Source organism: Myripristis murdjan, chromosome 5 (genome assembly GCF_902150065.1).
Source record: "Myripristis murdjan chromosome 5, fMyrMur1.1, whole genome shotgun sequence".
NCBI classification, from domain to species: Eukaryota; Metazoa; Chordata; class Actinopteri; order Holocentriformes; family Holocentridae; genus Myripristis; species Myripristis murdjan.
Genome location: NC_043984.1, coordinates 9,940,798 through 9,967,617, shown reverse-complemented (window position 1 = coordinate 9,967,617; position 26,820 = coordinate 9,940,798). Strand labels below are relative to the sequence as shown.

At 40.1% G+C, this 26,820-nt stretch overlaps 1 protein-coding gene across 1 annotated transcript in view; it reads left to right on the top strand.

Moving 5' to 3' along the window:
- LOC115359546 (sodium- and chloride-dependent taurine transporter-like) overlaps positions 1 to 13,281 on the top strand; it is a 43,127-nt gene extending 29,846 nt beyond the window's left edge. Inside the window, exons 10-15 of the mRNA XM_030052087.1 lie at positions 1,065 to 1,177; positions 3,148 to 3,285; positions 6,423 to 6,525; positions 7,727 to 7,827; positions 8,133 to 8,303; positions 8,695 to 13,281. Coding sequence (XP_029907947.1) covers positions 1,065 to 1,177; positions 3,148 to 3,285; positions 6,423 to 6,525; positions 7,727 to 7,827; positions 8,133 to 8,303; positions 8,695 to 8,853 — 785 coding nt within the window. The 3' untranslated portion in view covers positions 8,854 to 13,281. The remainder of the gene's footprint in view (positions 1 to 1,064; positions 1,178 to 3,147; positions 3,286 to 6,422; positions 6,526 to 7,726; positions 7,828 to 8,132; positions 8,304 to 8,694) is intronic.
- Positions 13,282 to 26,820: the final 13,539 nt, after the last annotated feature.

The following is a 26,820-nucleotide window of genomic DNA, read 5'->3' as shown; positions in this document are numbered from 1 at the left end:
CATTTGACATGTTGCTAGCATCTCTTCTCTCAGGGAACTGGATTGTATTTTCCCAGGGTTATTTTCTGAGTCAACGTGGTGTTTGGTTGGATGCCTTGTCATAATTCACAACATAAACTGAATGTCTACCTATTTGGGTATCAGTCGCAATGCTGTTTTGCTGTTTCAACTGTTTCTGTGTTTCTTGACTTTTGTTGTGAACAGGTTACAACGTAGCAGTAATGTCAAATTGGGTCTTGAATCCTTTGTTTTTGCCTGAAGTGCTGATATTTGTATCTGCTGCTGTTTTGCACTGGCCATTTTGCGTCCCTTCTAGTAAAAGATCATGTGGAATTCACTCAGGGATGCAAAATGGCTCGAGTGAAAGAAAAAAAAAATGACATATTTGAATTATTTGAGAAACAAATATGCACTTGATTTACCTTATCTTGCAGTTGATTGCCTCCAGGTTTGAGGCTTCTCACCTGCCTGGCTAAGACAATCAAGCACGCCTTATGCTGGTGAAATGTTTGAAATAATTTCCAAATATATTTTTGCCTAGGATTGTAATGTTCACAGTGGCCTACTGCCTTACGGTAACTTTCCTCAGCACAACACATTTAGTAGTTAGGATCCAGTTGATATCCCTTTATAGTATACAGTATGATTTCTACCATGACTTACTGAAACACTACCGTACTAGGTACATTTTAGTTTATGTTTTTCAAGTTATGGATTATTGTTAATCATAAGACATAGTTGCATATAGCAACTGTGAGGAAGTAACAAGTAAGTAATAATGTATAACAGACAAACTGCAAGCTTGATATAAACACAAACTTATCTCTCTCTCTCTCTCTCACACACACACACACACACACACACACACACGTCCATTCCTGGTAGTGCAGTTTCTTCATGCATTCATGTCTGATCTTGCGTCTCCTTTGATTGGGGCCTTTTGCCCGACAGGGATGCTGATCAGATGAGCCAACTGTACAATACTAATGTGCCTTTCCTTCCCCCCTACCTCTCTGTCTGTTTTTGCCCCATCCCCCACACCCCTCCTCCTCCTCCATATGTAGGTCCAGGCCTGGCGTTCATTGCCTACCCCAAGGCTGTATCCATGATGCCTCTTCCTACCTTCTGGGCAATCCTCTTCTTTATTATGCTGCTGCTGCTTGGCCTCGACAGTCAGGTTAGTAGATGTGTGCACACAAACCTTGCCATTCACACATGTAGGGCTGCTAGTGGGCGGCAGCAGCCAAGAGGTTTGTAAAGGAGGGCATGTTACCTTAAGCATGGTCACACCCTCTCAGTAGTCACTGCCATGCCCTTAAGCAAGACACTTAAAAACTTGAAAACTATATAATATGTATCATTTACTCATTCAAAATGTCTTGAATGTGTGGTGACAAAAGTTTTACACACCCTACAGACTTGTTTTGTGCAAATGTGTGGTAACTAGTTGGTTAGCAAGGACAAGCAAAGACACCCTGAATGGTATGTCCTGTAGTTGTCCCAGTCCACAAGCTTCAAATGCTGCAAAATGCGACTAATAGCTTGACTCATCTCACAGTGAGGATGAGGTTGTGATGTCAGTTTGACATAATTTCACATATCTCCCTCTTATAAAGAAAATGTGTGTGTTCAAGGATGAAAAATCAAGCCACATTGGTGTTGTATATCATATTGTCCTGTGCTGAAAAATAATAATTGGCCACATGAGTTGTGGAACCATGATGGTGGTAGCTGGTCTTATTGTAAGATCAAATCAATGTCTTACTTAGCTTTCCATTGAACTTGAAAGTGGGATAAATACAACTTCCTACATGGAAGTCTCATTAGTGAGTCATACGCTGTCAATGGACAGATCAACGTTCTTGCGGACATCCATGTCACTTTCAACGGAAGCACTGAGATGGGAATTTCCAACTTGGAAATCAGAACATCCGACTGTCAGTGGAAAGCTCCATTATAATCAGTGCAAAGGGACAGACTTACATAACAGATTTGACACATCACTGACAAGCCACGCAATTTTCACACGTGCATTGAGGCTGCCTTCAAGTCAGAATTACAGAGAGGATCTGAGAGGTCAGAGTTTGCCAAAATATCTATATGGTGTCACTACAAAATGGCAAACACAGTCAACGATAAACAAACTAACTAACAAGCAAAAAGACTGGATTTTTCATTCTAGCATTCTCTAGTCTATTTTATGATGGTATAGATTTATAGTTCTGTTCATTTGATGAACAGAACTAGCACGTGCACTGTAGATGGCCAGCTGTAGCTAGCCTAGCTAATGTTACCTATCATTGACTCTGGTTAACGAGTCATTTGCTATTAGTGAACAGATCAAAGTTTTTCTGTCCTCTTGCGGGCGTCCGTGTCGGTTGCAATGGAACATCCAGTACAGAGGAGGGAAGTTTCAACTTGGAAGTTGGAACATCGGACAGTCAGTGGAAAGATCCATTAATCACATGCCTCACAGAGACTGTTTCCAAAACTGTAGCTATTTCTGTTTGGAGAAAATTGATTTTGTGACATTGGCAAACAGCAGCAAATTCTCAAACTTTAACAAAGTATGTCACAAACCAGTGTACTTGAACCATTAACAGAAAATGTCTCATCCATGAGCAGCTCTGTGCAACTGGCCTGTACATTCACCACACTGAAGACTTGCTCTTTGGCCATGATTCCCACTCACTCATTGGCCATGTCAGTGTTGCCACTGCTTTACATGTTTTTATAAATTTTGAATTATCACTTCCAGAGTGGTGTCCATATCTGCCATCAAATTTCATTTGGCCCAGTCTAATCTAATCTAAAGGGTCTCAGTCACTGGTGAAGGGATGCCTATGTTGTACTTAACAATTTAAGCTGATAAGATGGCCGGATTTTTAAATAGAACTCTTGCGTTGTGAAGCTTTACATTAGAGAAAGTCAAACTTACATTCAGATAATGGTTCATACAAATTTTGATAGGATTATTTTTAGCAAAATCCATGGCTTAACAATCTTAGTGCTTGAAAGTCTTTTAACCTGTTTCATATAGGCTAGTTTGTGGGGATAGGAGAGCAGATCATGTTCTTGGTGGGAATCAATACTTCAACAATCCAAATACCAGCTAAATAATGTCTCTCTTTCTCTCTCCCTCTCCAGTTTGTGGAGGTGGAAGGGCAGATCACATCGTTGGTGGATCTGTATCCGTCCTTCCTAAGGAAGGGTTACCGCAGGGAGGTCTTCATCGCTGTCATCTGCTGCATCAGCTACCTGCTGGGCCTCACCATGGTTACCAAGGTAACAATACTGTATTTACTGCAGATTGTCTAAAAGCTAACATGCATAATAGAAGGTAGTGGAGGAAAAGAAGAAGATAGCCACTTCATAGCTTCACAGTTAGTCCACCACTGCTGTCCTACATAACAACTAAGGGAAAAGTGAAATTATATCATATTTTTCAAAATTGGTGAACTACCCCTTTAACCATGGCCACCCTACACAACAAACATTGCAGTGGTTTTATGTTCCACGTACCTCGGCTCAAAGAGTGATTTTCCTGAAGCTGCTTTTAAGATCACAAACAATTTGGAACAGTACATTTTTGTAGTTTTCAGTATGGGTTATTTTAAATTCTTGATTGACAAAATACTAACTTTTCCAGAAATATAGAAGGATAAACCTCAGGTGATAGCATATACATGTATACAAGCAAGCCTTTGCCCTAATTTGGGATTTAAGCCCATAGTTTAATAAACCAGGAATGTAATGTGCAGACAATTTGCAGATAGCTATTACTGTCAGTCCCTGGGGAAAATGACAACGGTCTATTTATACTGTCAAGTCATGAGAACTTCCCTTCCCTCCGGTGATATTAATAGCAGGACTGACTTAGCTTCGCTAAATCCCTCCTCTGTTTTTTCCGTCTTATGTCTGCTGTTCCCTTGACTCTCCCCTTCTCTTCCCTCTTCCCTCTTCCCTCTTTCCTCTTGTAATTCTTCCTCCTTTCCCTCTCATTTGCTTCCACCTCAACCCTTCTCTATTTTGTTGTCCTTATATCTCTTTCTGGTTTCTCCTGGCTTTTTTTTTCTCTTTTGCCTTTGTTCCTTCTTTCCTTCCCTCCTCCATTCCTTCCCTCCTTCCTTACTTCTTTCCTTTGTTCCTTCCTTCCTTACTTACTTACTTCTTTCCTTCCCTCCCTCCTTTCTTCCATCCTTCCTTCCCTCTCCCTACCTATTAACAGGTGAAACATGTTTTGCCCACGAAATGTTTTGTCTCAGTCTTTGGGGCTAAACACTCATTGCTGTGGTGTTTTCTGTACTGCAGTTCCCAGAGATCACCTGTCAGTCAGACATTGTGGGTGGGACCTGGATTCTCTGTTGATGGAGTTGAGTTTCTGTAGGTGGCACTGTAAGGAACACGCACTTTGAAGTCCGGTCAGTCCACAAGCAGGCAGCAGAATTTGATGCAAGGAGCTCTACTCTGACTACAAAAAGTTACTGAAAAGGTTTTGAACCAGTTTTGTTAGACTGGGAGACAAAACTCCAATTAACTATAAAATAAACTGTCTTGTGTGCATACAATGCAAAAATAACTAGAAGGTAATAATATAGAAGGTTACAAAATATGTGGCAAACAACAAGCAAGATTGATGTTTTGGCTTTCTTTGCGGTCTTTGAACACTTGGTACGGAACCAAGGGCACGGCAGAAAATTAGAAAGTCTAAAGCTAGGGGATTAGCACAAACCCTGGACATGGAGTGCAAGGCTCTTGGCAATGCAAAAAGCCCAAGAAATTAGGGTGGAAACATTTATAGTTTGAAAGAAGGGCTTTATGGACTTGGTGGGTTTTGGAAGGAATGCCTACATTTACTAATAAATTTCCTTGTGAAGAGGGAAAACTGTCTTTGCCTTCAAGTGAACAAGAATGATTTCATCCTTTTTAAAGGGGAAATATTTTAAGGCTACATGCTTCTAATTAGATATTCACTTATTCTTGTTGATAATACAGACACAGCATGTAGTTCTCTATGGTCAACCACTTAGAATTTGCATAAGAGCAGACAAGAACACATATAAAATCTATAAAACTTCTGTAATGTATTCCGTAGTCAAGAATTAAGTTGACATTGAAATATATTCAATTCCTACATGATTCCAGTAATCTAATAAGTCATAGCTAAATAATGGTTAAATATTACAGCAGCTCAAGGCATTAAAGCATAGACGGTCTTTAACATTGTTACCTAAAACTGTCACTAGATGGCAGTATGACTCCATGAAAGATAGAGCGATTTAATATGAGCTCTAATTTCCTCTATAAATCCAAGCAGCTAACTGATTTTGAAACCTAGCAAAGGTTAACAATCATTAGGCAAGTCAAAATATATATTTTTATACAATTTAGGCATTTTTAGTAATTAAGATACTCATTAAGGGGGAGAGAGACACGTACTGTGAGTTGAGAAGAAGGTATGTAGTTCTACATCAGATAATTCATGACCCTGTCAAAGCTTCACGTAGCTGAGGCTTCAAGAATGATGTGTGTGAGCGAGTTAGTTAGGGAATGTGAAGGAAGGGAAGATGAGTTTTAGAGTTGTTAGTCCTTAAAACTGACATTGTCATCATAACGTGATGGCATACAATATGGATTATGCATTTTAGGTGTGTATGTGTATGCATTAGTCCATCCGTGGAGATTAGTTGACTGTTAAACCAAACACATAATGTTCTGGAAGAATCCAAAATCATATTTCTGGGGTGACACTAACTAAGAAGTTCCTCTTAAAATGTAAAATTCATGTAAAATGCATTTTCCCAGGAAAAAGCTCCTAGACAGTGACTGTTTAGAACAGCAGATGTTAAAGTTTGACCGTCTATTGGTTGAATCAGTGTTTTGTTATATCAGCCAGCAAAATAACCATTATTTTAAAACTATTGCCTCAATAAACCCATGCAATTTTGAAAATTAGCATCAGTGATTCATTTCTTATACTTATATCAGCTTTTTCTTATACTTATATCAACTTGCTCAAACCCTCCCACTCTCTCCTCTACTCTGCTCCCTCTGTCTTTTTATTCTCACACCACACCCGCCCTTTTCCCTGCTCCACCTTTTGTTTTAGCATTTGACCTTCGCACTCATTCTATTTTTCCTCTCATCTTTGTCTCTCGTTCTCTGTTGTTCCCGTGATAATGCCTTTTTATGGCTGCAATGGCCTGGTTCAACTTTAGGATTCCCTGAGATATTGAAGGGTTCTCACACTGGGCACACACACACACACACACACACACACACACACACAATCACATGTGCACAGTCATGCATAATGGTATGCTCACAAGAAATACATCCGCTGTTCACATATGGTAATAGTCAGTCTAAAAATACCCTCTCTCTCTTTTCCTTTCCCTTCCTCTCTCTCTGTCCCTCTGCAGGGTGGCATGTATGTTTTCCAGCTGTTTGATTACTATGCAGCCAGTGGTGTGTGCCTCCTGTGGGTGGCATTCTTTGAATGTATAGCTGTAGCCTGGGTTTATGGTGAGTACCAAATGACCAAATATACATGCATTTGTCAGCTTTGTTGTGTGACTTGTCCATGACATGTCAGATCTGTTATGTAAGTCTGTCCCTTTGCACTGGATATAATGGAGCTTTCCCCTGACAGATGGATATTCTGACTTCTGAGTTGGAACTTCCCAACTCCAAGCTGAATGCACTCTGTTTAAAGTGACATGGATTCCTGCAAGAACTTTGATCTGTCCACTGACATCAAATGACTTGCATGTGAGAGTCAATGATCATAGGCTGGTTACAGCTCCATCTTTGAGCGCTGACTTAACTGGTGTTCCTTTGCACTTGTAAAAATGGGTCAGTGGAAAGCTCCATAAAGTGTTGTTGTTCATGCACTGTATAGTAGTTAGATTGTAAAACTCCCAGTGAAGGCCCAGTCTCAAATTGTGTGTGTATGTATATGTAAGGTGCATTATTAGTTCCAGGGGAAAAGATATGATAGAAAAACCAACAAGGAGTCTAAAGTGTTACACATTTAGAGCCTAAAATAGCACTAATATTAGCAAACATTTCCTAGAATTTATTAGCAAAAAAGACCTGTTAACATGTTTGTCTAATTGCTATATACACAAGTGCTGGAGAGAGTGTATAAAATATGTGATTGTTATCAGCCATCAACCTGTAGAGGCTCTCTCAGGTGATGTAACGCTCCTCTGGCGGCTGTGTAGGAGGTCCTCAGTTTTGAGTACCAATGTGTGGTTGAATTTCTACAACCTCTCAGAAGACTTTAAAACACATGGTCAATTTCTGTGTTGTTATTGACTGGGAAATGATCAGTTTATCAACGACACTTCTGACTGATTTTGTGTTTTGATCATGCCTGCTAATCTTAGTATCTGATTAGCTCATACTAACTCATATTAACTACTAATTTGGCCCCCACACCACAACCCAGATAGCACATTCACATCAGCACTGCGTCTACCAACTTTAAACTGATTAGCCTGATGCAATTGTGTGAATGTGAGCACCATCTTTCTCTTAATAGAAAAGAAAATCTCTTTCATATCGCTATATTATCGCTAATGCACTTAATCATTCAGCCCTAGTCTGTATGCATGTTGGGTCATGGCAATGAAATAAACAGATGGTGCATTGCATTTTAACTGGAATGAGATTAAAGAGCAGGCAGTCAGAAGACATTTTACTCTCCTTTCAACTCCTTCAGGCGCTGATAATTTCTATGATGCGATTGAGGACATGATTGGCTACAGACCAAATCCTTGGATGAAATGGAGCTGGACTATTGTCACTCCGTTTCTGTGCATGGTAAGGTCTCACTTTCACTGACAACATAATTCACCAACAACTTGTTTGTTTTCTACCAGCAAACAGTTTGACCTAGAGTTCAACCTCTACTTCATGTTATTAAGTAGGTTTTCTGCTTCCTGAAACTTGTAGAGCTGTCGTAAAAATCCCTCTGCTGTGCTCTATTGCTCTTGAAATTGAATTTTATATTTTGCAACCCCCTTAATGATTAAGCCAAATGACCAACTAAAATTTAAATAAATTATTCCCTGATAAGAATTTCTATGGAAACCTTTATTCATATATGTTTTCCCCTTCCTCTCCAGGGCTGCTTTGTTTTCTCATTGGTAAAATACAAGCCGTTGACGTACAACAAGGTCTACGAGTATCCTGATTGGTCCATCGGAGTGGGCTGGACCCTGGCCCTAGCCTCCATGATCTGCATCCCCATGGTGGTTGTCATCAAGATCATCCAGTCTGATGGACCACTCATTGAGGTAGGTAGCAATATGCTGTCTTGTACCTGTCTTGTGAAAAACATTGGCCTATGCCAGTTGGTTCTGTAAAATAGGCTTACTCATGGTCTAGCAATGCATGGTCTCATGTTTTAATGTAGTTTTGTAGTCACTATCAATGTTACTGATGCACTGCTCGCTGATGGTTGGTGGAGATGTTGGTGATCTAAGAGTCTATGTATTCCTTCAAGAAATTCTTAAATCACTTGTTAAAAAAAAAAATAAAATAAATTAAAAAAAAAATGTTTTTGTCAGCTTGCTTTTATGTAATTGTTCTTGATTTTGTATATTTTTTAATCTTCTCTTTTACCCTTTCTCCCTTTCATATTCCCCCTCTCTCCCTCCTTAATTCCTTGCTTCCTCTCTGCTGCAGAGGATTAAGGCAGTGGCGGCCCCGGTTCGCGGCGGGGCCAGTTCCCGGCCAGCAGACCACCGCAGCCCCAAGGAGCTTTCCTACCCTCTGGACCCCAATGGGAACAAGGGCCTGCTGATGAAGGGTCCCACCCACACCATAGTAGAAACCATGATGTAAAGGAAGGAGGTGGATGCTCTCCATGAGATCGCTTTCCTCTCTTTTCCTCACAAAACACTTCTACAAGCTAGCTAGCTTTCTGTCTATCTATATGTTATACTGTCTGTCTGGTGGGCCGATAAGGAAAACCTTTCCCATTTCAAATCTTTGCAAGGAAGTTTGGAAGGAAATCTGTTGATGCTAGTTTTCTGTTGAGATTAACTATTTTAAATCTGTTTCTGAATTACTTGCAAGCTGTTCTGCAATTTGTAATATTCTTCAGACTACATACTTAAATGTCTTGATTCAAGACGGAGTGTGAAATTATCACCAGCTACTGGACAAATGCTGGTAGATTTTATTAAAAGTAAGTGTATGTGCTCCATCAGCCACTTTGTCATCCAGATTCAGCAGCAGTGGTTGTTGAATCTTGGAATTAATCAACTTGTTGTCAGCTTGTTGGATCACTACAATAACCTTACTTTTGTGGCTAATGTTGAAATGCACACAGAAGACGGCCATGTGGTGATTGAATAGGATACAGTGAATAGAGTCACCTGAGGTGGGTCAGTGCCATAGAGGATGGTTTTGGCACAACTTGAATAACTTAGATGATCCTAAAAAAATACCACAGTTCAAGTGGGAGGGAGGCACGGCCTGCAGAAAATCTGAAAAGCATGCTGCATGCTATTAAAGCTGTTCATCTTAAATTATAAATATGGCCGTGACAGAGGAGAACACCCAATCCACTACAGTTGAAATCCTGTACATTTATCCTGTTTGCACAAACTGAATTCTGGTGTCAGCTTCATTGCTTCAGGAAGCAATGAATCAGAACTTCATAGTGAAATAGAAACAGTGAGCAGTGCTATGTCCAATGTAAGATCTTGTCCTCTCCCGTCTCTTCGGTAGAAAGCATCATAAACCAGACTCTTTGGTTTGCTGATGGTACCGCTTCTCATCTATCATACCCCCTCAGTATCCACTACCTACAATTTTCATCAAACTGGCATACTGCACCTTAGCACAAACAAAACAAAACAAAAATACCTGTTGGTCTTCTGTTGACTAAGTATGGGACAAAGACAGTTGTAGGGGAAGGCTTTCCCTGCACAGTGTGAGAGGTATCTGAAAGGATTTGAAGTGTGGAGGTTGAACCCTTGAGGTCTGTTGTCTGTGGCGTACTGTACAGTAGTAGCTAATCAGTCTATCTATCTATCTATCTTTCTCTGTCCTAGACCAGTTTATATTAGTGACAGCACTAGGCGCTCTTGGCTTATGGTTTTGGATTTGATTAATTTCCTACAGAGTAAGTTACATTGTTATTGTTTTCTTTTTTCTCTGTCAATGTTTATAATGTTTTTTTATTAAGACTATATTGTTATTGGTATTCACTATTGATGATAATTGCTGTAGTTTTAAATAGAAGATTTTTTTCATTTGGTAAAAATAATAGGCTGTTATACATACACAAAATCTTACAATTACAGCGGCAGCCATTGTAGTACTTCGCCATCATGTGTTTATACAGCACTAGACAGTTCTTTCTGGAACATCGTACAGGAGAGCCAAAGTAATATGTTATAAAAAGAAAGAAAAGAATGAATCCATCAACAAACCCTTAACAGCTAAAAAAGAGCAAAACCTGATTTTTCCAAATATTTTGTCATGGGACTTCTACAATGGCTTCATCTGTAAGTTTGTAGGCATCTGGGCTTTTGACTTGTCTACAGCGCTTTTGTAGATATCGCAGGGACTGTATTGTAATTCATGTGAACTGCAGCCAACTGTAGCCAAGTGTTAAATGACATGTCTTCAACCAAGGTTCAGCATGGTTGGATGACATTTCATCGACCAAGCAGCCACATGTCAGACGGACATATCATGCAGTACACTGGCCTAGATGTCACCAACATTGTTTGGACATGCGTTACTTTGTCCTCATCAGAAGTAATTGGTTAAGAGTATCATTCCAAAAATGTATGTCCACCTTTTAAAACAAATGACTGATAGCACAAAATCCAAACAAATTATGTTAGATTTAAAACCAGGTTTCAGGATTCATTACATGACATGTAGGCCTCTTTTAAGAATCTCTCACACTGCTTCTTTAATTTGAATTTAAGCCTTAGACCAAAATAAATAAAAATAAATTAATTAATAAACAAAACTGACAAAACCAGCCTATTTCGGATTGATAGCTAATAAAAGTTGTGAAACTGGAGACCTGTTATACCTGTATTTAAGACGTTTTAATAAATTTCAAAGCCTTTCATTTAGCTTTTTTCAGATTTTTTTTAAGAGTTTTAAGAACCTGAAATCAAGTAACTTAAGTCCTTGGCTGACTTGGCTAACTGATAACTCATGGCAACCTGGATTTCCTGTATATTAGACTTACTAACACAGATTACAGATTCTGGTGATGTTCTGGTTTGATCACCCAAATCAGTAGTTTTTGTTGGACTAAATCTCCCCGAGTGTTTGCTGCAAATTTTACAAGAATGCCAACCATTGCTTCATCACAGTGACATGCAAATATGGCTGCTATTGAAAAGACCGCACCCAAACTCTTTAATCAATGGCTTGATAAATATGATTTGAAATATGCCCTACAATATATCAACACTCTCGATATGTTAAACTGTGGCCACTTTACATTCTTCATGATTGCAGAGGGCCATAATGACAGCAATGTGAACCAGTATCCAAAACTATCAGGCTTTTTTCATAGGCATAATGATAATGATTAGAACACCTCTACAATCATTTTAATGTGTCTGTGTAACTAGGGTTCAGATCTTTGCCACAGAGTGAACACACAATTTATCTGCCAAAAAAAGAAAGAAATTAACACAAACAAACAAACAAATAAACAAACAAACAACAACAAAAAACAACACTGCCAGCTTTTGGTTGTGGGTCTTTGGCCCACACCTTTTTAAAACTAGAAGGCAGTTAACAACACTAAATGTATTAGCTGTAAGTGCATTTGTTTTGCCCAACATATTCAAATAGATAAATAGATCCTCAAACCATATACAGCACGTCTCCAAAATATATACTAATATAATGCAGGATTTCATTCAATCATACTTAACATACAGTTTGAGTTTTCATAAAGTCACGATATAGGACATGGCAAATTAATGTTTACACCACATCAGACCAGGACCTCATTTTTTTGCAATTATGATATTATCCCGTTGCATTGCTTTCAGTAGAATAAAGATGATCATATCATCGAACTGGATTTGGGAAGCCAAATCTAGACCAGACATATATGTTCAAACAGCAACAAACTCGTCATACTGTGGGTAACCAGTCTTCATACAGCTAACCTCCAATTGCAGACTCTGCCTATTTTACATATATACATATATACAGTCTGATTTGTTCTTTAACTTTTGTACAGTTCTGGCCCTCGATTCCCCCCAAAGCACCTTTGCACCAATCTTAACCTTAGCGTGGAAAACAGGATTAATGCTGATAGGACAGATTAGACTTTTAACTCTTTCTAGGCAAAAGTTTGGTGACGTGCAGGAGTTGGTCACGCAGGAGTTGGTCACGCATTGCCAAATTTGAAACTGAAAAATTAGAAATTTCGGTGTTTATTTCAAATGTTGACACATGTACATATGTCTCATTTATCTCCAATTCAGCTTTGGCGGTTCACCCAGGTTTTCAACGTGTTCAGTGTCTGAGGGTTGCTGGTTTGTGTTTGCGAGAAGCCACATTATTTAGGTGCTTAATCCAGGGGGAATAGCTGTCAATAGCCATATAAAATTAACTCTCTTGTCACATAATGTTAAACTCAAGTTTGTAACCATGTAAATACAACTGAGCTCATAATCTAATAACAATATTCCATTGTGCTAAGATGCTATTTTTTTGGTGGGGAATCGTTGATCAGAGACAGTAACCGATTCAGTCGTGTGTTGATTTATTCTGCCTATCTATGTATATCTGTGTATCAATGATCCACTCCCTCTGCCTTCTCACACTCCCCATCAAGTCAGCCTACTTAAAGCTTCCTGTTCAAATCTGTTAGCCTATTTTTTGTTTTTAAAGAAAACACGTTTTTTTTTTCAGAGACAAATTTTCAAGAAGTCTAAGCATTAACGATCCACAGCTAAAGTTTTTACCGAGGAATGTCAAAATGTGAAATTGCCCTAGGGTAAATGCAAAGGTTTCTGAAGATTTATTTTTTTTTAATTTTTTTATTTTTTTGGGTGGGGGGGTGGGGGGTGGGGTATTAGTCTCTTTTTGTTTTAGCGTTCTTGAAGTTTTATTAAATTCAACAGTTTCTCATTTTATTTTATTTTTGATTGTTTGTCAATCACATTTGCCTTTTGTATTCCAAATATAGTGTATTTGAACCTCTTTCATTGGAGTATCATGTACAACTGTCAATCAAAAAAAAAAAAAGAATGAAAAAAAAAGCTGCAATTTGTAATGTGCAATACTTTGTAGTACGATAAGTATTTTTTTCATGCTGTTTTTCCAAGAGGTAGTACCACCTTTGGAACTAAGAAAATAGCCTGTGAATTCTTAAAATAGAAAAAAAAAATATTTTAGGGGAAATTTGAATTAAAAGCCACCCCAAAATGCTTTGCAGTTTGAAACCAAACCAAGCTGTTCTGTTCAGACACCGCTATTTCATTGAAGATCTTGTGATTTGAAATGCACTGAGAATAAAACAATGATAGAACATTTTCATGAAATGTACGGAATTTGATAGCTAAGTAAATGGATGTTTTGTTTTTTGTGATAGACTGCTAAGTTGTTAGATTGCGAGGGGTATGGGACATAGTAACACTGCCACGAGGCCCACTGTCTTTCTACCTAGCTGTTCCTAACTGCCTACCTGCCTGCCTGTCTACTGCTGTGTTGTTAAAATTAGTCAGGGCCTCGTTTTCCAAAAGCAAGTCATTGCCCAAGTTTGCGCTTTACATTAGCACAACACCTAAACAAAATCTGCAGTATCTGTTCAATAACTTCGAAGACCTATTCATGTGTTGCTCTTGATGTCACTGTGTCTACACAGCGCCATCTTAGGGACCGACTGTGATGACGCATGTAGCTAATACCAGTGGGAAATATCCCCCCAAAACCCAGAGAGAATAACAAATATGTGGCAAATGTTCACATATTGTACATCAAACCATTCAGCATCTTCTGCTGAATCTAACTGGGTCGGCTTCAAAGCAATGTGATGTCTTCTCTTTTGAAAATCCGCCATGTCCAAGACGGGCTTTCCCAGCAGAAACCAGCTTTGAATGGCTCTTTATTTCTGCGTTCATTCCCACAGTTTCAATCAGACATACACGCTAAATATAAAAACGTTCAGCATCTTCTGCTGAATCTAACAATGTCAAGTTCAACGTGATTGCGGCAACCACCACATCACCATAGCATTGGCCTTGATTATGGTGCCTACAACAAATGAGTGACATCAGTGAAACACATGAATAAGTCTGGATTAAATTTAGATCACCTCTCAACATTTGCTGGTGATGGAACAAACACTTTGCAATAATGTAGGCTGCTTTTGGGAAGCCTGCCCCGAACAACCAAAGCAGTAGATCTACCAGATTACACCATATCAACTGTGGGCCTTCTTTTAAAATCTCGTATGCAATTCCATGCCTCACTTATTCAGACGTTTCTGTGTAAGGAATCTATGATCCCATCCTACTCAACCCTGCAACCTTAAGTTTCTAATCCTCCTAGTGCTTTATCAAAGAACCTGAAAACCAAATGACAAACTGCATCTATACAGGAACAGAAAACCTGATTTTTAACTCTCTGTTGCCCTTATTTGTTGTACTTCTTGTCATTGCTGTTTTACATCTACTTACCCATCATATCTGTGTGATTCAGGATCAGATTGTCTGTTCCTATGTAAATGTAGCTATAGAGGCAGCATTAGACCACTCAGATGTGACTTATAGGCTATGTAGAGGTGATGTGTCAGTTTTAGCACTGGAGTCACCAGTAGCCTGGCTGTGAAGGCAGAGAACTGGGGCTCCGTTTCTCAGAATCATCCTTAGCCTGACGATGATTTTTGTTCTTTGGTAGAGTTTATTTGTCTCTCTGGGAACCATGGTTACATGGTAACCTAACGCTCCTGTTAACCTGTGGCTAACAAAGTTTTTTAGAGAGGAAAAATATTTGCTATGAAACAGAGGCTGGTGGACATTTCCAATGCCATGCAATAAGCGGAATTTAGAAGCCAACAGAAATTCCATTCAGTTATGAGATTTTTACCCCCAAAAGCCTGGTATGTTAGCACACCAGCAGTAAGACAGCCCTATTTCTGATTGATTTCTTTGCTATAAATTATGATTACCTTCAGTAAGTGTTATTTCCAAAGAAGTTAACAAAAATGAACTGTCCTGGTGCTGTGAAGGTCTATAATTATAAACTGTCTTGGCCATATTTACAAAAAAAATTGAACTAAGAACTTTTGGAAAACCGAGAAGTTATGAGTAATTTAGGAATCTTTTCTTCCACTCGGTCTTGTGATGTCAGCGCTAAGGCTTCTAAGAAATGGAGTCCTGCTCATCCTCCCCATCTTTCTGTTGACAGACCCTTTGTAGTCCTGCTCTCCAATGACAACGCATCTCTCAGTCCTGCATTATGCCGCATACCACCCCTTCCTTTTTGAGAATGTACAAGGGGAAATGTTTTTAATTCTTGGAGAAGAAAAAAAAACATTTTTAAAAAAGAATTTGAAAGGTTTTATTTTTTATTTCTATGGCTAACCTGTAAGCTACAAAAATAATGATGTGTATTTAAACTGGTTTTACAAAAATGTAAAACTTTTTTATTTCTTAATAAAAAAATTTGTCTTCGGAAAATGAGATCTCTGTTGTTTTGTGTTCTGAATGGTTGTTTAGCGTCATGAGCTGATGTTATGATATGACTGTAAATACCATGGCAACAGTACCGTCCAGACACACACACATGCACACACAACTGTGCACATGGCACTCCAGTGTTGCTGCTTTGAATAACTAGTAATCTAGATTTTTTTAAGCAACAAACTAAACTACATTGTCATGTTTTCTTCTTTTCCTCTCATCCTTTCATCACCTCTAATTAAATCATCTTTTTTGCAGACGTTTCTACTTAGTTTATTGTTTGCTGTCCATGTGGCCTCAGTTGTTTTTTTCTGTGTCGCTGCAGGACTGCCTCCTAGTACACTGAGCCACCAGTGTGTCTGAAGGACCAAACAAATGATACCTGAATCCTCTGTAGTGCAATCGGTTTGAGCCAAGAGGTGGCTCTTGATTCTAGTTCAGGAGTTCTTGGCTCAAACATACTGTTACTTGTAATAGCGCCACCATTTGGCCCTTTGGTATAGTTTTTCTGGCCTGACCGGCAGGTTTGATTCCTACCCACCAAAATTTGTTCCAAGACTTGAGTCGACGATTAGAAGCCACTTTTCCAAACACTAACCCTAACGCAGCTGCAAGTGTCAGTCATTCCTTTGCCAGTTAAGATGCCTTCAACCACCATTACAACTAGAGAAGCACCTGGTGACTTTATTTTGAGTGCTTGTCTTCATTTGCATAGTTTACTTAAAGGATATAATTAATTTAATGCCAATTACTTACGGATTATGCTATACTATGCTACAAAACTTGTTGCAACTTTGCTGTTACTATATGAACAATAGCCCTCCAAAATATGACATCAGCATTATTATGCATGGAAAACACCCAGCTCTTACCATCTCCAGAAGCAGGAAGTCATGAAAGGTTGAAGGTTGTGAAAAAACTTGAGAGGAGCATACTGACCTCGTATTTGTACACCCTAAAGATACATAGATGGATATGGATAATGTGCATAATAAAAGCTCTGTTGGAATTTTGGTCCAAGCTTAGGCTTTTCATTTGTGTTAGAGACGAGCACCTTACCAAACATATCAGTTATTCATTTTGATCATCTGCTGATGGCAGTGCAATGTACAGACAGGAGAGGCCCCCATATGTCAAACAGGTGAACTGTTCTCTAAAATTTGGCTCAAATTTGCCTGAAAATAGATAAATAAACCCACCCATCACCCAAGCCGGGGTCACTGGGGTGGTTCGTAAGCTCCTCAGTCGCAGGGCAGCGGGAGTGGGTGAGATCCACCCTGAGTATCTCAAGTCTCTGGATGTTGTGGGGCTGTCTTGGCTGACACGCCTCTGCAACATCGCGTGGCGGTTGGGAACGGTACCTCTGGAGTGGCAGACCAGGGTGGTGGTTCCTCTTTTTAAAAAGGGGGACCGGAGGGTGTGTTCCAACTACAGCGGGATCACACTTCTCAGCCTACCTGGGAAGGTCTATGCCAGGGTACTGGAGAGGAGGATTCGGCCGATAGTTGAACCTCGGATTCAGGAGGAACAATGCAGTTTTCGTCCCGGCTGCGGAACACTGGACCAGCTCTATACCCTCCAGAGGGTGCTCAAGGGTTCATGGGAGTTTGCCCAACCAGTCCACATGTGTTTTGTGGATCTGGAGAGCGCATTCGACCGTGTCCCTCGTGGTACCCTGTGGGGAGTGTATGGGGTCCAAGGCCCTTTGCTAAGGGCTGTTCGGTCCCTGTACGACCGGAGCAGGAGCTTGGTTCGCATTGCCGGCATTAAGTCAGACCTGTTCCCAGTGCAGGGGTGCCCTTTATAACCGTTTCTGTTCATAATCTTTATGGACAGAATTTCTAGGCACGGCCGGGGGCAGGAGGGAGTCCTGTTTGGGAGTCACAGGATTTCATTTCTGCTTTTTACGGATGATATTGTCCTGTTGGCTCCTTCGAAACGGGACCTTCAGCAGGCACTGGGGCGGTTTGCAGCCGAGTGTGAAGCGGTTAGGATGAGAATCAGCACCTCCAAGTCTGAGACCATGGTTCTCGACCAGAAAAGGGTGGCATGCCCTCTGTGGGTTGATGGAGAAGTCCTGCCTCAAGTGGAGGAGTTTAAGTATCTCGGGGTCTTGTTCACAAGTGAGGGAAGGATGGAGCGTGAGATTGACAGGCGGATCGGTGCAGCCTCTGCAGTGATGCGGTCGGTGCACCGATCCATCGTGGTGAAGAAGGAGATGAGCCGAAAGGCGAAGCTCTCGATTTACCAGTCGATCTACGTTCCTACCCTCACCTATGGTCATGAGTTTTGGGTAATGACCGAAAGGACAAGATCACGGATACAAGCGGCCAAAATGAGTTTCCTTTGCAAGGTGGCCGGGCACCCCCTTAGAGATAGGGTGAGGAGTTCGGTCACTCGGGAGGAGCTCGGAGTAGAGCCGCTGCTCCTCCACATTGAGAGGAACCAGTTGAGGTGGCTCGGGCATCTGTTTCGGATGCCCCCTGGACACCTCCCGGGGGAGGTGTTCCAGGCATGCCCCACCAGGAGGAGGCCCCGGGGAAGACCCAGGACATGCTGGAGGGACTGTGTCTCTCAGCTGGCCTGGGAACGCCTTGGTGTCCCTCCCGAGGAGCTGGCGGAAGTGTCTGGGGAGAGGGAAGTCTGGGTGTCTCTGCTCAGACTGCTGCCCCCGCGACCCGGCCCCGGATAAGCGGCAGATGACAGTACGGTACGGTAGATGATAAAATAAACAAATTAAATAATAAAAAAAAAAAAAATACTACAAATTAGTCAGGCTCTATTGCATACTAGAAATCTGTTTGGATGCCTTTAAATTGCATCCTTCCTAATATTCCTGTCTGGAAGAAACAATTGCAATCTAAACAACTGAACAGTGAAAGACTTTCATGAAAACATACCAACTCTGTGGTTTATTCAACGAATTAAGTGTTTGAACATGGCGCATTATGAATATTGTGTCATTATAAATGGTGGTGTGGCAACATAAGTGTGGCATGAGTGCCCTTTTTTTTTTTTGCTTGAGCCCCTGTCCCTCAAAATGTCTCTGCACATCCCTGCTCCTTTAAAACCAGCATTGCTAATAAAAACAATTTCCTTATTTATTCATTTAGTTAGTTAGTTATAGATTTGAAGAATTGTGACACTGACTTTCTGGACTTTCCTGCTCAACTTTCCAGCTGATGCAAACACTTGCAAGTTGTAGCAATGGGAATGTTTCCAACCCCTAACTTTCTTCCCTCTTCAGATACCCAAAGCCCAAGCATCCCTGCCAGTGCTGGCCGTAGTCTTAGAGTATTCATCACAATGACAGTGAAAAAGTTTGTCTGTGGCATAATCTGTGTTTTCCCATGCAGTTTCACTTGTTTCATGCTGACAATTATTTATCAGCCTGTTTCGACATTTTGAAGCAAGGCAAAATAAGACTCATCACTCCATTAGTATTAAGACAATGGCACTTGGAGAACTGAAACAAATTGATTTTTATTGGAGTGTACTGTTAGATTGTGATGAGAGGTGAGGTTAATGTCTTCTAATGTCTTTGAAGCACCGTCGTCTGGAGCATTTTCCAATATAGCCAAATAAAATGAGATGCAGAAACTGTCATCTTACAAAGCCTGTAAACACACTAGAGACATAATATTTTTTTTCTAATTTTCTAAGATTTGTGACTACTTTGAAACCTAACAAACATTTGATTGATTGTATTGCCAGTGATCAAGGAATAGAAGTGTATTCTGATGCTGTACCCACTGTAAGGAACCCTGGATGAAAGCACTGGATAAAAGCCATTTATGTAAAATGTAACATGATACCAAAAATAAAAGGGGCATTCTGCAACATATCAGTCTGCACAACAAAACAATAAATTGCCCAGAAGTTCTGCAGAAATTACTCACCTCTTGTTAATGGAGAAAAAATTATGGAAATGCATGAAATACAAAGGTGGCATGCAGATCAACATGGCAATTCTGTTAGTTATTTGTACTAATTGAGAGATGCAAGCTACTGTTAGATGATTATGGTTTTGGTTGGAATTCTGTTGCAGAAAACTTACTCGCTACAGAAAATAAAAACAAATGCTTCCCATTAGTTGTGCGTCAGGCTTTTTCCGACTTAAACTGTTGCTTTGGCAAGAGGAACCATCCAGAAACACTCCAACTTGCCATGAACCAGTAGCTCTTGCCAGTTCTACCCAGTTATATTTCTGTGGTTCCAACTTCCAACCCAGACTCAGCCCAGAATCCGGGAGTCGGCTGTCCAACACATTGGATCAAACAGTAAAAGTTGACGATCAAACAGTAACAAAGTACTGCCATCAATTTTTAATAAGAATTTAACATTGTGAGTGAAATACTGGTCTAAATAAATAGTGCTTTGAATTAATGAATACATTCTCCTGTTTTTTTTTTCTGCTGTGTGTGGGGAGCTCATCCATGTGAGCTTTAAATAACCAGCACTCCAGAGAAACAAAGACAACACTGATGTTCCCATTCTCCGTCTGCCAGCTCCTCTCTTAGAAAAACCTTCTCTGCTGAGAATTCCTCTCTTTCCATTTCATCATCATGACAGTTTTTTGGCACATGTGATCCGTAGAGAGCGAAGCGCAGAAATAGATGTTGGTGTTTTTGTTCTTGCATGAACCTCGCCATCATCAGTTCTGTAGGCTGTGGATTTTCAAACTGTTTCATGTTATGGAGCCTTAATTTGACTTTTATTGATCTGCAGACCAGCATTTGAAGTGATTTTTGCCCTTAACCTTGATTTAGAAATTATTTTGGTTCACGAGAAATATTAAATTGTTTAGATATCAAATTTGATTCCTCGATTTGCCTAGAAGCCCTTCAAGGACCGCTGGGAGTCCCAAGACTGTGGCTACCCAACCCAAGCCCATCAGGACCCGGTGGGAGTGGGACCCAGCTGGTCAGGCCAAGTTTGGACAAAAATTTAGAAATTATATTGGGTTCGGTCCGGTTTGGTCACATGGTGTTATTTTGGTGAAACTCTAGAGTAAAACAAATAAAAAATAATGGAGCTACTGTCTATTCTGGGCAACTTCCTGTATAGTGCTGGAGTTTACATGACAACACTGAAGGCAACGTGTAGGCTATTTCAGGCTGTAACCTCGTGATGGAGCACAAACAAACTCTCAGGCTCGGGTCGTGTTTGGCTACAAAAAACAAAATGCCTGTTGGGCTCGGGTCAGGCCCGAGTCGGGTTCAGACAAGAAGATGCAGCCCGATCAGCTCTCCGGTCCCAAAACCACACTTTGAAAACCACTGGTATATATACCTGTGTGTTAACTTGTTTGTATGCCTAGGACAGTGACTCCTCACAATGTCGTAACCAGAGAGAGTGTAGATAGGGAGATATTCCACCTACAGCAATATGTGTGGCCACCTCCAGTGGGCAACTTACAGCTCTAAAGCTGGACCAGACAGAGTCAATAGAACAGCGATGGATGGGCCTTTTCCAGAAAATCAACTCACTAAATTGTAATAATTCAGTGATTAAGAAGATACACATGCTGTATCTATGAGCTAAGACAAATGAAATCTGAAACTATTTAGGGAACTTGGCTATACAACCAGCCAACATCACAGAACCTTCATTATAAACATGGGGCTGTGTAACAATGGCAATAATTGTCCAGTTACTGATAAATATTTGTTTTGGACCATTTTGGGCATAAAATTACCTTTTGTGCCAACAGGTAAATATGTGAATGAATATGTTTGACAGAGTGAACTTGGTATTTAATGTTTGTAACTAACAGCAGAAGGATGTAACATCTAATGCCGCCACATGCACACACACCCAAACAGACAGTACACACACAGTACGAGTGTTGATTACAATGTTTTACGTCACAAGACTTAATAACCACACACCCAGTCACCTTGCATAAAATTAGACATTTGCTTTAATTTTTTTTTTTTTAACTTTTAATCTTTTCTGTTGTTCTTCTCCAAAAGAGAAGTATAGCAGTACACTCTTTGAATCATAAAAAAACAAAGAAAAAAAGAAAAAGAAAAACCAAACAACCAACAACAACAAAGTTATACATTTCATTTCCCTTTTATAATTTTTGTTTTGTGTTCTTCCTTCCCATGTTCTGGGAGAGGAACAGTATCATAGAAAAATACTATATTACATAGAATAGAACTTTACACAATCTGAAAAAAACATACACAATATCAACGCATACATTATTAAGGGCCCAATCCAGAATCAGAAAGTCTCAACACCACCCCTTTACAATGGCTTCATGTAAAAATAATGTCATAAAAACTCTTTATGAGATTTTGCTGGACGGTATGGGTCTGGCTCCTGTCACCCTACAACTTATACGCACAGTTTTCATGTGACTCTGTGAAATGTAAAAACTAGAGACATCGCTACACCACTAATGAGAGAGTCGCCCTCCAGTGTACAGCACTGCAACAACAAACAAGGTCTTCTACCTCAGAGGCCTCACTAACAACCACACCTGTTGCTATAATGAAGGTCCACTGATGAGCAGCCATTTTGACATGAAATAACAGGGTAAACACAGATATTACCAATCACATTAATGAAGGCTCCGTTCCACTGGGTCAGCCAGATTCCCTGCTGCTGTTCACACTGCCTCACTGGGAAGACACTTACATGCACTTACATGGCAGGCGACCTTAAATAATGTCATCGGTAACACCTGTGTTTACCTGCTATTTCATTTCAGAATGGCTGCAGTGAAAAGGGTCTATTACCTGTGCGCATATATTGGCTAAATACGTAATGACCAGGCTCTAAAAAGAGATACCTGCAAAAGATCACTGCAATGAGTCTGTAAATCCTCTCTCTTGTATGGAAAGGTTAATAGTCTAATAAGGTGGATTTGTTTCCAAATTTAGGTTACAGTGAGCTCAGTTAACTCAAACAAAATGCTTTATATTATTATTATTTGGTTTTGCTGGCTGGTTAACTAGCCAGCAGGCAACCTTAAAGCAAGCTTTTACTGACTGTGGTTAGGTGGCTAATAATGGAGCTTCACATGGAATCAAGATTTTTAGACCAGACTATCTGAGGGCATTCACGTCCCGTCGCTCTCACCATCACCGAGACACACCTCGAGTGTTTCTTCCAGCCACTCTCTTCAACAAATTCCTTTTGTATTAACTTCTTCCCTCCTCAGTCTCCCTTCCCTTTGGCTGGGTAAGATGCCTTTGGCAATGAAAGAATGGAAACTTCTCACTGTCTGATGGTTTTTTCCACCATAACGCTGTGAGCTAGTTTGGCGTGCACATAGCAGCGGTGTGCCGCCCTGGTTGCTCATATTGACGATGACTGGATTTTCAGGAAAAAGACTAGAGTCCAAGGAGCAGTCAGAGAGACTGGGCGTTTTCAGAGCAGAATCCCTGCTGGTATATGTTGGGAATTCACCACATATGATCAAACTGTTATGAATCAAACTCGGCTACAGCAGCTTTAAACACAACGCCAATTAGCCTGGATGTCCAAGTAATAAAATGATCATTTCCCAATCAAAAACTGCACAGAAATGAACTCTATTTAATGAATGTGGTTGGGAAAGCCAAGTTGTTACGTTAGTGCTTTACAGCCACAGTTCCCTAAGACTTGAGGACCTCCAACATGGCTGCCAGAGCGGGTTAGAGGCCCTGGAAGCCCTTTGTTACCTCTCTTTGACACAACAACACATGGAGAATGGGCTTGAATGAGTTGATGCTGGCATGAGAGAGTCTCCAGTGAGCTCTGGTTTGAGATTCCACTGTTTCTCTGAACTTAGACAACCTAGACAGATACAAGGTAGTGGAGGCTGATTTCTACAATGGCCACCATAAATGGCATGAATTGCCTCATAACAACAAATAATAAGTGTCTGATAATGTAATACGTTGTTAAGTATAACAAAATGTCTCTCTAAATGGATTGAACATGTAATAAAAAAGTATTTCTGTAAAAAAAATTCTGTATGATGTAATAAAGTCTTTACTATGATATTCTAATTTTGTATTGTTACTTTCCTCTCATTAATATATTACTTATTTGATTTAGCATGTAGAAATTAGTTTCTTTTAAAAATGATTACAGTAAGTCATACATTTACTGGGAAATTTAGTGATTTTTCATTGCATTTTCAACCACTTCAATGGGCTTTTTTAAAATTATTATTGTTGTTATTATTATTATTATTATTATTATTATTATTGACTTTTTCACAAATTAATACATTATTTTGTATTTTACATAAGCTTTGTACAACTGTGGGACATTTGCTATGACTCTGGATTGGGCTTTATACTGACCTTTGACCCGGAAATGCATAGGGGTATGGATGACCACACATACATACATACATACATACAAACCAACAGAACAATTTGGAAGGCTTATCTCAGTATTTTGTCTTTTTTTTTTGTTGTTGTTGCTTTACAAAACATTTCTTTTTTTGGCCTCTTGATATTGCGTAGAAAACACTCAGACAAATTTGTTCAAACGTACATGAAAATACTTACAGTGCATGGTAATCAACAGTGTGCTTTTTTTGTAAGTGCTTCGGGAGAATTAAGTGTCCCACTTTTTTTGTATTTTTGAAAACAGATGTCTTCCTCCAGCTTGCTCAGAAAAACTAAAAGTTTATTGTTTTCAGTCTTAGGAGGGGTTTATGAAGGAGAATGTACAGCCCAGAGCCCTGGAAAAATATCACGACTGTACAAAGAAATGTACATCATCACACACACACACATACATACATACACACACACAAACACACACACACACACACACACACACACACACACACACAGGACATGCATGCTCACAAATCATAATAATCATCCATAAACAGCAAACCTGCCATACAAATACGTACATGGCGCAAAAACTTCCAGACATACTACCACACACAAACACACACACACGCACACACACACACATAGAGATGCATGCATTGAAACACAATCAGATAGTACCATGGCATTCCTTACATAATTAAAGAGATCCAGTGACTGAAATGCCTACCAAAAATGTCAGCACTACATCTAATGACTCATGAGCAAAGCTACACTACACTTAAAGGAATAGCTCACCCATTTGGGTGAAACCAGCTGTTCTGTGGGACAGTAGTGGTGCTCCCTTCCTCTCATTGTTACTGAGTGCTGGATACTGGCTGGCTGCTCCAAATGCTAACTGTGAGCCTCCTGCCACTGAGGTGGACTTCCCCCAAGCTAACACTATGAAAAATAACTGTCTTAATCCACTCAAATAGTTAAATAAAAAAAGGTTAATATATAATAGTTCAATAATAGTTTAGCCGAATTTTTATAACCCAAAATATATTTAAGAAATGTTTTCCAAAAAAAAGTGCAGTTTAATTAGGGAAAGCAACACTTGTAAAGTGATGATAAACTTTCTCTGAGAGGATTAAGGCAGTCGTCTAGCTAGTGGGAAGTGAAGTAATAGAAAATAGGTCAAAAAATCTAAATTTGTGAACTATCCCTTTAAACTGTCATCTGCCCTGACATGGCACACATCTGCCAGTAAGACTTAAAAAAAAATCCTCACATTCACACACTTAGGTGTAAGAGGATGGCGCCACTTTGATAATGATCTGCTTACCAACTTCTGTGGCTAATATAGTTGTTACCATTCATAAACCACAAAACTGTGCAAACTGTGTAAAGCAAATGTTTCCCCGGGGACTATTTTCCGGCAAAGGGACTGTTTCACTCCACCCAATGTCAAGTCATTAAAACCCAACAGTGCTGCTGCTTTTAGAAAACTAATGTGCACGACTTTATTACGGTAATGAAATACTGCTGGGAAGAAAGTTCGAAGTCTCTTGAAAGTTAATTTTCATATTGTAGTGGAATGAATGGAAACCAGTGGCTGGATAAAATGGGAAAAGATGAACAGAAATGTGAAGTAAGCATGCTAAACGGTCCTGCTCTACACCTACACTACATGTGTCTAACATCATGTGTTCTCTGTATGTCAGGTCTTGGTATGATCTAAGACTGAGATCTTGCAGCAGGTAGGTGTTTCAGTAACTGGAGCTCTTGATTAAAGTCAGCAGTTTGCCTTCATAGTCACACAGACACAGTCACAGCAGAGAGGGGAGCTGGATGTGGATTGTGTTATGTAACGAGTAAGAAGAGAGAGAACAGAGGCTGTGATTGTTTCTGCTCTCTGTTTTCCAATCCCTTTGGTGAACAAAGACTGCTCTCAGTCGTCTCTCTCTCTCTCTCTCTCTCTCTCTCTCTCACACACACACACACACGCACACGCACACACACACACACTTGCATGCTTGGCCCGCCCACACACATACTAGTGTCTTTCAGTGTGCTCCCGAGCACTGACCTTGTGTCTTTGTGTGCGTGTGTGTGTGCGTGTAGTATGTGCACACATGCACGCACTCATACAAACATGAAGACATCCTAATACTCCCACATGCAGACACACTTTCATGCACACTAATTCTCTTTCTTTCTCTTTCTCTCTCTCTCTCTCTCTCTCTCTCTCACACACACACACACACACACACACACATACACACAAACACACAGTCACCCACACATGTACATGTACATATACACACTCTTTCTTGCCGACTCGCAGACTGTCTGTCTCATATATACGCTCAAAACACACACACACACACACACTCTGCCAAGGGTAGTAGGAGAGAAGTGACGGCCAGTCTCATTTCTGTTAATCCACAGATAATTGGGGGGCAAAAATGGTTTTGGCAAGAACAGAAATTCTAGCACGGTGAGAGGAAATCATGTTGGAAAAAACATGAGGCGAAGGAGGTGGAAGGAATGTCTGCTTCTCCACAGAGACTAAAAATAGAAAAAGTCAGAAAAAGCAAGGAAAGGAAAGAAATGGAAAGGAAAGGAGTTTGAATACTCACACACACACACACGCACACACACACACACACACACACATGCACACACACACACACACACACACACACACACACACACACACACACATCCTCCAAAAACAGAAGTCAGTGTACAGATACTCATACACATGCACAACACACGATTACACGCAAACGTAAACATGCAGACACATGCGCACACAGCTACACACACATCATACTTTTGTGTCATCT